This window comes from Onychostoma macrolepis, chromosome 03, assembly GCF_012432095.1.
Source record: "Onychostoma macrolepis isolate SWU-2019 chromosome 03, ASM1243209v1, whole genome shotgun sequence".
NCBI lineage: Eukaryota > Metazoa > Chordata > Actinopteri > Cypriniformes > Cyprinidae > Onychostoma > Onychostoma macrolepis.
Window position 1 is genome coordinate 45,602,044 of NC_081157.1, and position 13,000 is coordinate 45,615,043.

Consider the following 13,000-nt stretch of genomic DNA (forward strand, 5'->3'; position numbering starts at 1 on the left):
TGGAGAAGTTTTTTATAAACAGCTAATAATATACGGTTCATTTTGCTGTTTGTAAAATGATGCATGCTTTATTTTATGGTCCCCTTAACATCAGTATTGTCAATCCAGTAAACATTGGTCTTTGATTTTGGTGTTCGTGTTTGCTTGTTCTCTTCAGAGCGTCTCCGGTGTGGGGTGAAGATCTGCTGACCAGCTGTGGCTTTTTGCTCTGTAAGGGTGTGGTGTCTAAACTGGACCTGATCTCCATCAGCCTGTCGTCCGGCGCTCGTCTCTTCTCCTTCCTGTCTCTGGCCTGGGGCTTCGTGGCCGACGTGGACATCGAGAGCGAGCAGTTCCGTCAGATCGGAGCGCTGCGCTTCATCCTCGGCACGCTGCTGCGCCTGGCCTCCTTACGGATCTATCAGGGAAAACTGGCCTTCCTGCCAGCCGAAAACGAGTGCGGATCGGACTCCGCAAGCTTTTCCCCCGCCGACAGCCGGCTGCCGGACCACCTGCTCGCCCCGCTGGAGCAACCCGTCCCGCGGAACTGGACGCTGGTGGAGGAGCAGGAGTTCGTTCTGGTGCTCGCCATGTTCCAGTCGCACCTGAGCGAGGATCTGCTGGCGGCTCCGGACGCGCGCGCTGACGACGGGCTCATCCACCTGTTCTACGTGACAGCGGGAATCTCACGCGTCGCGCTGCTGCAGCTCTTCCGGGCCATGCAGAGCGGGACGCACCTGGACTGTGGCTGTGCACACCTGGTGTATCGGCGCGCGCGAGCGCTGAGGCTGGAGCCGCTGAGCGCCCCCGGCGTGATGACGGTGGACGGGGAGCGTGTGGAGTACGGGCCTGTGCAGGCGCAGGTGCACAGAGGAGCGGCCCGCCTCATCTCCGCGTGAACCATTTAAGGGCCAGATTTACTAAACAGGGCAAATTAGCATTAGAGCACAATTCCATAAAAGCGCTGATGGGAGGGGAAAACTCTGCGAGTGATTTACCAACAATGCGCACAGTAAAGAACACAGACACAGTCAGATAATTTCCATAACGACTAGCGCAATCTACCAAGAGCAGTGCAAATTACCGCTTGCTTTAAAGGGGTCATCAGATGCCCATTTTCCACAAGTTGATATGATTCTTAAGGGTCTTAATGAGAAGTCTATAACATACTTGGGTTCAAATTTCTCAATGGTAGTGTAAAACAACACTCTTTTTACCCTGTCAAAATCAGCTCTTTTTAGAGCAAGCCGTTTTCTTGCATGCATCTTTAAATGCAAATGAGCTGTGCTCGCCCCGCCCCTCTCTTCCGAGCCGCTCTCTGAGAGACGGTAAACTTTAGCCGCATTCATTGTGAAACTTCCTAACTAGCACGTTATTAGGAAAGCTGATTTGCAAAGATTCATTAAAAAAACGTATACTCAATTCTTCTGGAGGTGAAGCTGGATCACGAATGATTCGCGTAACCATAAACGCATTTAGGTAGATCGGGGGAGCATTCCCTTCAAAAACAAACATAATCCTCTGCTTCTTCAGCGGATCAGATGTCGGGAGTAAATGACAACTGCTATGTTCATTATTACATCCAACAACAAAACACCTCAGTCGCTTAGGAGACATTCTTTTCTACATCTGCTCCGGCGGTGAAACAATGGTGGACTGATGACAGATCACTCAGGGTGGGTCTAAGGTAACACACCAGTCCAATCTGTGCTGAAACGCTAGTGTCAATCAACTATCGTGGGAGGAGCCTGGGTTTGTGGGACATCACACAGCCAAGAAGCTGAGAACGGCTTGATTTGTGAAAGGGGTAATGATTTTAGTTGATAAAAAAATAATAAAAACACTGGGTGGATTTTATCATTATAGGGTGGTTGTGTACACACACTGCCAACACACATTTATGTTCAAACAGCCTGTAAGAATGTATTTTGCATCCGATAACCCCTTTAATACATGCCTTTTGGGGATTAAATAATGGTGAAAATACCAGTTATTTTACGAGGGCAAACGTTAGTAGCTAAATCGAGTTGCGTGATTCATTTTAATACTCTCCTCCCATAAATTTTGCATCTGAAAGGGAAACTCCTGTAAATGCGTATTCTATAAGGTCAGGCCCAAAAATAACTGTGTCTGCACCTTTTCAGTGCTAATTCTTCACTGCGTGTATTTAGTAAATCCTGCCATTACTATTTTAACACCAAAAGATGGTTTGCTCTGGCATAAGCTGTTAGTAAATCTGGCCCTTAAAAGGGAAATCCTTTACCTGAAGCAACATGGAACCGCACAATCCTGACTGGCTGCCGTTAAACTTGAATTTAATGTTCGTTTGTTTGTTTTATTGAGGAATTGTAACTTTGAGTGAATCTCACGAAACCAGGTGTCGGGGTCATAGCCTATTTCACCCCAAAATCAGAAGACATGATACACTTTGTGGTTACAAGACTGACTGTTTTTACATTGACATTGTTTCCCTGACATAAATTTGCATAATTTAAATACAAACATTAAAAAATCGTAAATTCATGTTCAAAAAAATATTTATTTTCTTTGATTTTTGGGATGAAATATGAACTTGAGCAGGTTGAGAGTCATCATTTCTGATGATTGTGCATCTGACATGTCTCGGTCACATTTCATCCCAAAAAAACAAGAATTTTTTTTTAATGTTTTTACAAGTTTACATTGATTCTGATTACATTGATTGAACTCATTTTTATTGAAAAATAGTACAATGAAAAATATCCATGTAATCTACAAAATTACTTGATTTTCTTTAAGCAAACAAATAAATAAACAAATTAATTAATTAATGAAATAGATGAGGTGAAATATGAGCTGAGCAGGTTGCAATTCATTTTAGGGTCATTCTTCACTCCAAAAATCAAAAGAAAGAAAAATAAATGCATAAAATTGACTTTTTTTATACTGACTGTTAATTGATTGTTTTTACTTCATGCAAAACATAATTTTGAATCGATTTTCTGTGGGTGAAATATGAACTGAATAAGTTGAGATTCATTATCTCTGATTCTTGTGCATCTAAAAGCATGTCCAGGTCACATTTCATACCAAACAACAGAAGAAATTAAATTTTGCTTTAAGAAAATGCACTGTTTTTACATTGTGACATTATTTTCATCACAGTCAAACACATTAAACCCGAAATAATAACTGAAAACATTCCCAATGCAAAGCTTCTTCATTTAATACATAATAAGCTTTGTTTCCTTTATGCGAAACGCAGTTACTTATTTCTTTGCTTGGATTTTTGGAGTGAAATATGAGATCTGTCATCTCTGAGGTTTGGTGAGTTTCATGGTCTCTGATGCTGGAGTTTATGCTGCTGCGATGCACCAATCTTGATTTTCAGAAGTGCCAATGTTGAAAATATGATATAGTTGTTCATCTTTATTTTTCTATGATATAAATCAGGTTATGTTTATGTTTATTGTTTATTATTATTTAAGAGCGGTTTTACTGTCAGTGTGTGTGTGTGTGTGTGTGTGTGTGTGTGTGTGTGTGTGTGTGTGTGTGTTTGTGATGAAGACTCACCAGCCGCCTGCACCAATATATCTCAATATCTGAAGGTTTTATTATGCCTGCCGTAGATGAACCATTATTTAAAATATAAATACTAAAATGAAAAACAGAAATATTTTCCTTCTAGCCATGAAACTGTTTTGCTGTTATTAGCTATTATAAGCTGTTTCTCTATGTACCAAACATGCTGCCTTCAGATCCTCCTGGAAAATTACAGTTTTTCATCAACAACATCCAAAATAACAGCTAAATACGCTGTATTGTTGACATTGTTACATGCTCAATGCCCTGTCATTGAAAACTTTTCTCATGAATGTGTCACAGAAACATTAGTTAAACTATTTAAAAAAAAAAAAAAAACCTGTTAAAAGACACAAAATCTGATTTGCTTCTGGGGTCAGACTATCATTCTCACATTACAATTTTAACTTGATAATTAACAAAACAACAATAAAATGGACAGATGTTCATAAAGAGCTAAAATTGTTCATTACTCATTGACAGTTCGCTTATATAAGCATCAACTTCATATTCATTGCATGACCATCTTTTAAAATCCAAATTTTCCAAACCATCACAGAATTCATCAAATCCATTGATAACACTTACTGATGTTTGTGCTGCCTCCAAGATGATGTCACTTCCTGGGTGATGTCATCAGTGAAAGGTTAAAGGTTTAAACATTTATTAAATGAGCATCCATAGCCAAAGCTGTTTGCTTCATTGTGAACTAAAATGTTTTTTTTTAAATTGTGAGTTTAATATCATTTTAGTCTGGCACAGAGGTTCTGGGTTTTAAAACAACCAATATTCAGGTTCAAATATTTGCATTAATAATATTAAATAATAGCACAATATCTTAGATGTAATATAGCTCAAAGTTCAAAATATCAGTATGGGTTTTTCAGTGACCAGTTCTTTTATTTTTGCATTTTGTCCCTGTTGAACATTTTGTTACAGGCTTGTTCAGACCAGCCAGATGCGGACCAATGGACAGATTCAGGCTAACCGTGACTGAAAGGTTTAAAGCCATATAGATGATCAAACATCCATAGGACATGTTTTGTTGATTTGTGTATTTGATGACACTCTCTAGAGTTTGTAAAGTGAATCAAGTTCAGAACAGTGTGACTTATTGAATCAGAGTTGAAATGATGTAAACACTCCATATTGTTTTTGATGGTAAAGGAATTATATTTGATTTGCGCAATGATTTTTGCACAATACTGTATGTGACCAGAGGGGAACAATCGGAAATAAAAGTGATTTGATTTATTTGAAAATTAAAAATGTGCATATGATTGCAACTGTACTGTGATATTTAAATAGCATTCTCTATACTTGAGATAAATATAAAAATATGTTCTATATTTTTCCAAAGTTATACATTTTTATGAAAAAATAAATTTTCAGATGGTAAACGCATTCATGTTTGTACATTTATGTGTACATATACTGTTTTTAAGTGTACAATGACATATGTGAATCAGTAAAAACACTGTAATTTGTTACTAATATTATTACTTTTAGAGTGGAATGATAATGTAAGTTTCTTAGCATTTTCTTAGTTAAGAAATAGCTGGTGTTTAGGCCTTTATTATGATGGAAATCTTTTATTATGGACCAAAACTCTAAAAAGTTGTATAATACCTGTATAGAGGAGATTCCCAAAGTTTTTTGTTAGCCAAACCCCCTGAGCTAAAATATTTACTTGAAGTTAATAATTTAATGATATATTTACGTTCACAGTTCTCTTATGTTTCTGAGTCATATGATATGCAGGTAAACAATTAACTATATCATCTTTTTTGCAAGTTTTGTATTGTGATTTTTTTATTTTTTCAGATTTTTCAGATTAATTGATTTTCATTAACTCACAAATCCCCTGCAGTTCCCTTTCAAACCTCCAGGGGTTCACGGACCCCAGTTTGGGAATCCCTGCTATTGAGCGTTTTCATTCAGAGATTGACTTTACTGTAGAAATTCACTTTCCCTAGTTGGAAAATCAATACATAGACAGTCACTTTGGGTATATATGAAACAGGACCTTTTATTATATATGATGTTCAAAAAGCAATTCAGCAGCCCGTTCATCAAGATAAATCGGAAAATAATGAGTAACTGAAAGAGCATGTTAAAAACAAAGACAGGAAAAGATAAAAAAGGAAAAGTATGAGAGGCTCCAGAGATTATCTTATATATGTTTATGAAAAAAGCCCTAGAATCAGAAGTCCCTTGCTATGCAGCACTTAAATCTTTCACTCTTGCATGTTGTCTTTATATTCTGGAGAATTTGTAGCTGGAATAGGATGGAGTGTCAACAGAGTCAGTTGAGGCAGTTGGGAGCAAGAGCAACCCCGTGGTGTGGTCCTTCTTGCATCGAGCCATGGCCTCCTTATACGTGATCTTTTCCTTCTTGATGGGGTCGATCACGTTCTTCACAAAGGTTGAATCATCCTGAAGTTGCTTGGCCACAGATGCATCGATCAGTTTTGTATCGATGGCATTCTGCATGTCGATGCGACCTGCTCGGTTTGGGTCTACCAGTCCACCGGTCAGCACCTGTGCCTCCATGAACCGCAAGGCACTGTCGTTGGGGATCCATCCCCTGCGGGCAGCTTCTCCCACTGACATTCGCTGTTGGGACACGGGGTCTTCAAAACCAGTAAAGGCCTTCTGGGCACTGAGGAGTTTGTGAAGATGGCTCGAATCGATCAATCCACACTCTGCCGCCTTGTGAACGGAGATCTTGTCCTTCTTGTTCAGGTCCACAATACCACCGGTGGCGGCCTGAGCTTCCAGAAGCCTCATCGCTGTGTCTTGATCAATCAGTTTGCGTGTTAGGGCACTTCTTACGGACATGCGGCTGTCTGTGGTGACATCTAAGACACCAGAAATCGGGAAGAGCTCATCTCCACTGGTGATTACCAGCGAGTTCAAGTTGCCGTTGCTGGAGTAGGATGAGCGGCGTGTCAATGTGGAGGAGTTTGTTGGAGCGAGTGTCTGAACAGTTGTAGTTTGTTTTGTACTTAGAGGAGGGAAGGACTTTGTTTTCTTTTCCCCTGCAACCAGAAGAGCAAACTCTGAAATGGACATTTTGCCCTCTCTGTAGCGCTGAAGGTCATACTGGGTCAGTCTGCCATTTTGCAGGGCCGTACTGATGGAGTACTGCTTTCCGCTTTTACGATCCTGCAGAAGCGTGGTTTCGCCTTCAGGACCAGTGGTTGTGATTTCCTCCCAGCTACACTCAAGCTCTTGGAGGTGGATGTACTGATTGCGATCAATCAGACCCTCAAGATAGGCGTCATAAGGTGACATGTCTTTGCCAGTATCTGGGTCCAGAATGGTGATTTTGGTGGAGACGTTGGTGCTGGTGTTTGTCGCTGTATGTTGCGCCGTCTTTGTTTGTTTCTGGAGGTCCATGATAGTAATTTCCCGCTGGTTGATACGGTCTTTCACTTCCAGGATTTCGCTCTCCAGACGCTGGATCTCAGACTCCAACTTGATTGTCTTTTGCCTGTTGACTTGGTTCCTCTCACTCAAGACTTTGGATTGATGTTGGAAAGTTATGGTGATCTCCTGCGTTTGAGACTCCAGTCTTCTCAACTCCTGGAGAAGTTCGTTTTGCTCTTTCTTGATTCTATCCCTGTAAGCAATCAAGTTGGTCTCTTCTTGAGAGAAATTTGTTCTGGTTGTCAGAATTCGAGTTAATTTGTTGTTGTGTCGCAGAAGTTCTTCATCTTTGAGGGCTCTAGCATTCTTCAACTGGGTGAGTTGAGCTCTAAGTGTTTCTCTCTCTGACTCCACCGCTTGGTCCTTCTCAACCCTGATAACCTCTTTGTGGATGACCCTCTCCACAGATTTCTCTTTGGTCAGGGACTCTATCCTGATTTTGAGGTTTCGAATATCTCTCTCCAGGCGGGTAAAGCTGGCACTCTCGTTTTCCAGGGTAGTACGAAGGTTTGTGATTAGTTTGTCGACTGTAGGGTCTCTCTCAACTTTCAAAACCTCCTCTATAACAATCTTTTCCTCAACAGGTGTTGGGCAAGTTTCAAGTTCATAGATTCTAGCTTTGATTTGTCTCAGCTCTGTCTCTATTAGGATCTTCTTCTGCCGATCCACAAGCTCTAGCTTCTTCTCCAGCTCCAGGACTAGAGATCTCATCTGCTGCACCTCCAGTTCAAGATGCCTACGACCCTTGATGGTCTCTTCCAAGGTCTTGACTAACCTCTCATGGGCCAGAATTTGATAGGGATCTGTCTGGAGGCACACAATTTCTTGGACCACAACCCTTTCCTCTGGTTTCTGTCTCTCCAGGACAATATACTTGTTTTGAAGGTCAAACACATTCTCCTCCACTGTTCGCCGGCGCTGAACTTCCTCACGTACTTCCCTCCTGAAATGTTCTGCTTCCTTCTCCAGAAGAGGGTCATTTTCATATCTTATCAATTCTTTTGTCACCACTTTGGTCTCCACTTTCGATCTTTCAGCCTTCCACTCATCCCTGTCCTTGCGTAGACGAATCACCCGATTCATAGTGGAGTCATAGTTGGTTCTCAAAATGGTGAGCTGCTCATTCAACCTCTTAATTTCTTTGACAACTTCAGGACTCCTCTCTTCTTTCACCACCTCACGAGTCACCTCCGTCAGTTCAACCTTGGGCTTTTCGGCGCGCTGAGTCTTTAGATCCACCATGATCACGTTGATCTCATTCTCGAAGCTAGTACGCCGTTTGCTTATTTCAAGAAGCTCATTTCTCAGCCGTCTCAGTTCCACTTCTGTCTCAGGGTCAATTCTAAAGATCTCATGGACGATCTCATTAAACTCTATCTTTTGTTTGATGGTCTCCACTTGGCTGTAGCGGAGCTGAAGGCTGGAGAACTCTTTCATCAAAATACTGTATTCTCGGATCAGCTCTTCCAGGTGTACACGGAGGGTCTTGGACTCTTGTAGGAGATCAGCATCCTGCTCAACCCTTTTCACCTCTTTGATAATAGTTTTAGGTTGAATAGTTGGAATAATCCTCTCCAGATTATTAATGTTACTCCTAATCTTGAATATTTGATCATTCAGGTTCTGGCATCTGATACCCTCATCCGAGATCTCATTCTTCAAGGTAATCACAGCTTTCAGCATTTCAGGGTCTTTTTGCAGCTTCACAACCTCTTTCAGGACCACTTTCTCTTTTATTACTGGCCTCTTGGTCTCCAAGACAGTAACTTCCGTTCTCATCTGTACCGTTTCGCTCTCGTGCACTCGAATTTCCTCCTTTAGTTTGAGAATGAGCTCCCTGATCCTCACAGCTTCAACATCCAATTTGGGATCACGCTCAATTTCTGTAAGCACCTTTGTCACCAGCTTGGGCTTCACATTGATAATCTCTCGTTCATGACTGACAATTTTTTTGTTGACAATCTCAATTTCTGTGTGAAATTGGGATCGTTTATGGAACTCTTCGGTTATCCTCCTCTTCAGTGTTTCCAAGTCAGCCTCCAGCTTCGGATCACGGTAGTAATGTACAGTTTCCTTTTCTTCCACTCGCTCCACACCTCTCCGACTCTTCAGGGACATCATCCGTTTCCTGTAGGTGGCTAAATCATTCTCGGCATAAGTACGGCGAGATATTTCCTCAGCCAGCTCTCGCTTCAAACCGTCAACTTCGTCCATGTCTCTTTGCTGACTTTGCATCTGAAGTTGCTGCCTCACCACCACATGGCTCACAATTTCATCATTCTATTCATGGAATACAAATAAAGATTTGTTTAGTTTAAGTTAAGAAGTTCATGGTAGCTGTACACCCTTCAGCGGAATTTGCCATTAACTTGTTATTTATTCCAATGATTGTTGCAGCTTTGAAAGTCAGTACCTTGTTGATGAGGTCCTTGGCCAAGATCAATTGATTCAGTACTTCAGTATTCTGTGCTGATACTTCAGAGTAAAAGCTCACAACATCTCTTTCCTAAAAAATAGCCAATTGTACAGATATTTGGAAATGTACATAAGTCATTATTATGGTCCTATGGCAAAGCAACCTACCTTCTTCTGCACAGCTTCAGCCAGGGTGATGTAATCAATTCTTTTTAAGTTTATTTCTGGTTTTCCCAATGCACTGCGGTATTTGTTCGAATTCAGCTCATACTCCTGAAGACACAGAAGCAACAGACCATTTGCATTCATGCTAGCAGTGACATGTGAAATGTGCAAATGTTCAAGAAGGCCATCGTACATTAAGAACACCCTGCAGTTCACAAGAAAGTTTCACCACACGGTTTACTTCATCCTGCTTTCTCTTGATGTCTTCAACTGCTCTCTGCAACCAAAAACAAATTTACATCCAACGTAAGTTCAACATATCTGAGATATTTAAATGTGATGCATGTAATTTCCACGCAACTAGTGGCACTAAACAGAATAGCAAAAAAACAAACCGTCAATATCCTAATAGCTTACAGTTGTTTTCACATCAAAAATATTTAAGATAATATTAATAACAATAAAAAAATCATCAAAATCAAACGTTTTAAAACTGTGCCAATAAAACTTAATACTGACCATCTGAGAGTTTTGCTTGGCATAGATTTGTGACACACTTTCACCAGGCCGAACTTTGTTATTAGGCATATTGATGAGGAAAGCAGTGAGCGACTGGATGCCACTGTTAAATTCCTGATTTTTATTGACAGCCTCTTGCAACAGAGTCGCCCTGTGAAGTAACAAGTTTATGGTAAAGTTCAAAAGTCTGTAGCATTGTAAAAAAAGCAGACTTGCCTCAGTAAACAAAAAAGATGTCAACATAAACAAGAAAAGGCCTCTTTATGACACTTCACCTTTGCTGCAGCTGGCTGTTGATGTTAGAGTAGCGATTCCTCAAGCGCCTGACCTCGGTCTCTTGATGGCGAATATCAGGGCAATACTCCTGGAATCTTTTCTGCAGGGAGCTGCATGCTTGCTCTGTGACTTCCAGCTCACGGTTCAACTGCTGGATGTCATCTTTCTTGGATGCGACCTCTTTACTCATGGCCTAAAGAGAAAACAATTACAGACATACAGAAACATCATTACATTGTTTGAATGGGAAGTTGTACCATATTAAAACCATTCCTGCTTTTATTTCAATATTAAGGCCCTGTTTACACTAGTGCATTTTCTTTTTAAAACAGTGTTTTAAAGCGTTTTCACTCCAGAAATGATCCACGTCCACACAATCAACTGAAAACACGTCACATGACTATTCATGCAGGTACAACGATGAGCATGATGTTATTGTTTACATCAGGGGTGTCCAAACTTTTTTTAGTGAGGGCCAAATACAGAAAAATAAACAAAGGGCCGGGCCACACACTAGAGGTGACATATTGACACATGAATACTGTGTTTTTAACGACCTGGCTTGTTACTCAAGGTCTCAACATAAAAAGGAACACGAACAAACAGTTTAGGTTTTAAATAAAGAACTGTTTATTATTAAAGTCAAAATTGTCTAGGAGGTCAGTTGTGTGTGTTTGCAAAGAGTCAGGTTAATAACTGGAACTGCAAGCTCAACCCTGCCTCTGTGACTTTGATGAGGCGCTGCTTTATGAAACCACTGTCTGAGAACGGTTTGCCGTGCTGGGCAATAAGTTTAGCGACTTCATAGCTTGCTGTTGTGGCGTTTTCCTGTATTTTGTTAGCACGAAAAAAAAACTGTTGTTTAGCTTGCAGGCTAGCTGCCATTTGCTTGACTTTCTGTGTTCGTTCAGCACTGGTGTACGATGTGTACGTTAGCTCTGATGTTTGGTTTCATAGTGCCGACGGATATTATAGTCTTTCATCACAGCAACATCTTCATTGCAAATCAAACAGACACACTTTCCGTTGATTTCTTTGAAAAAATATTCACTTTCCCACCGTGTTTGAAATCTTCTACACTCACTTGCTATTTTTCGTTTCTTGGGTGCTGCCATTTCTGGTGACTTGCGGTAAAAGTTTTTCTTTGCTTAATTTTGTTTAGTAGCGGTTACCTGGTAACGGTTGAGAAGCACCGTTTCCATGGCTGGCTCCATCTAGTGTTGAAACTGAGAAGTGCAACAGTGTTGAGCTCGAGGTTCTTGTGTGGGCCATATTCAATTATATTTTCAGAATTTGCTGCGGGCCAATAAAAACTGGACCGCAGTTGGCCCGCGGGCCGTAGTTTGGACACCCCTGGTTTACATGGTCGCCAAGGATACACAGAGCGAATGTGGACAGCCATGCCATCGTTTTCAAAAGTCTCAGTTTTGGTCCGTTTACACTGACATGCAACCCCAGAGTTTTTTAAAACTAAAATGGGGTAGCAGCGTTTTTGAAAATCTCCATTTTTGAGGGTCGAAAACGCCAGAGTAGTGTAAACGAAAGGCGTAACCCTAGCAAAAGTTATGCGTTTTAAAATGAAAACGCACTAGTGTAAACATAGCCTAAATCTAAAAGGGAAGATATTTAGTTAATAATGACTGGTAAATTGGTGTGTTTCTTTCATAAGGCTACTGTTCCCTTCTGTTCAAAATTTTGGGGTTGGGTTTTTTAAAGTCATCTCTTCTGCTCACCAAGGCTGCATTTATTTGTTCAAAACACAGTAAAAACTGTATTATTGTGAAACATTATTACAATTTAAAATATTTTCTATGTGAATATGCTTTAAAATGTAATTTATTCCTGTGATCAAAGCTGAATTTTCAACATCATTACTCTAGTCTTCAGAGTCACATGATCCTTCAGATATCATTCTAATATGCTGATTTGATATGAATATTTAATACATTTGATACATTTTATTTTCAGGATATTTGATTAATTTAATGCATCCTTTTTTAAACAAATATAAATAAATAAACTATTTATAATGTAAATGATGTCAGAATTTCTTTATGTCTGTTATTGGCTGAAATATCCCTTTGATATTATAGATAAAGACTCATATCAGCACTGTGTTTGTATAATGAGTGTCTACCTGCAGCTGTTTGGAGTGGTTGCGGATGGTGTTTGGCTCATCCAAGATGCCAGTGTCTGCAGCCAACTGATCCTCGAACGCCATCAGCATGTTGTCCACCTTCTTGATCTGTTTCTCCAGGAACATGGAAGAGTTGGCCCTGTGGAAATAATCCCATGTTTTTACCGTAGTATGACCCCAAAAACCATAGTGATACAGTACTTTATGAAGCCTTGCTTGTATGATTTGCCACAGGCATGTTTTCTTACTTCTTGTCGTAGAGATCAGAGAGGGCGGTGATGTCGTCGATCTTGTTGCTGACTTTGCTCAGTTTCAGAGGCAGCGAGGACGTGGTGGGCCCCAGGGGTTTCTGGGATATCAGGGGCTCCATTTCCCTTTGAGCCGTTGCTTTCTCGGCCTCCAGTTTCTTCAGAATCATGACAAAACTCTGGAGAGATCAAACCAAAGTGGAAGTCACTCAATGTTTTATACTAACTATACTATCCAGCATTTGTTTCTCCTTTGACCAATTAAATA

At 40.5% G+C, this 13,000-nt stretch overlaps 2 protein-coding genes across 2 annotated transcripts in view; one reads left to right on the forward strand and one right to left on the reverse strand.

Annotated features, from left to right (window-relative positions):
* Window positions 1-4,936, forward strand: part of LOC131535881 (sphingosine kinase 1) — a 35,013-nt gene extending 30,077 nt beyond the window's left edge. Inside the window, exon 5 of the mRNA XM_058768397.1 lies at window positions 158-4,936. Coding sequence (XP_058624380.1) covers window positions 158-878 — 721 coding nt within the window. The 3' untranslated portion in view covers window positions 879-4,936. The remainder of the gene's footprint in view (window positions 1-157) is intronic.
* Window positions 4,937-5,517: 581 nt separating this feature from the next.
* evplb (envoplakin b) overlaps window positions 5,518-13,000 on the reverse strand; it is a 30,968-nt gene continuing 23,485 nt past the window's right edge. Inside the window, exons 18-25 of the mRNA XM_058771382.1 lie at window positions 12,733-12,911; window positions 12,485-12,623; window positions 10,347-10,540; window positions 10,072-10,222; window positions 9,746-9,829; window positions 9,556-9,660; window positions 9,386-9,478; window positions 5,518-9,252 (exon numbers count right to left, since the gene is read on the reverse strand). Coding sequence (XP_058627365.1) covers window positions 5,797-9,252; window positions 9,386-9,478; window positions 9,556-9,660; window positions 9,746-9,829; window positions 10,072-10,222; window positions 10,347-10,540; window positions 12,485-12,623; window positions 12,733-12,911 — 4,401 coding nt within the window. The 3' untranslated portion in view covers window positions 5,518-5,796. The remainder of the gene's footprint in view (window positions 9,253-9,385; window positions 9,479-9,555; window positions 9,661-9,745; window positions 9,830-10,071; window positions 10,223-10,346; window positions 10,541-12,484; window positions 12,624-12,732; window positions 12,912-13,000) is intronic.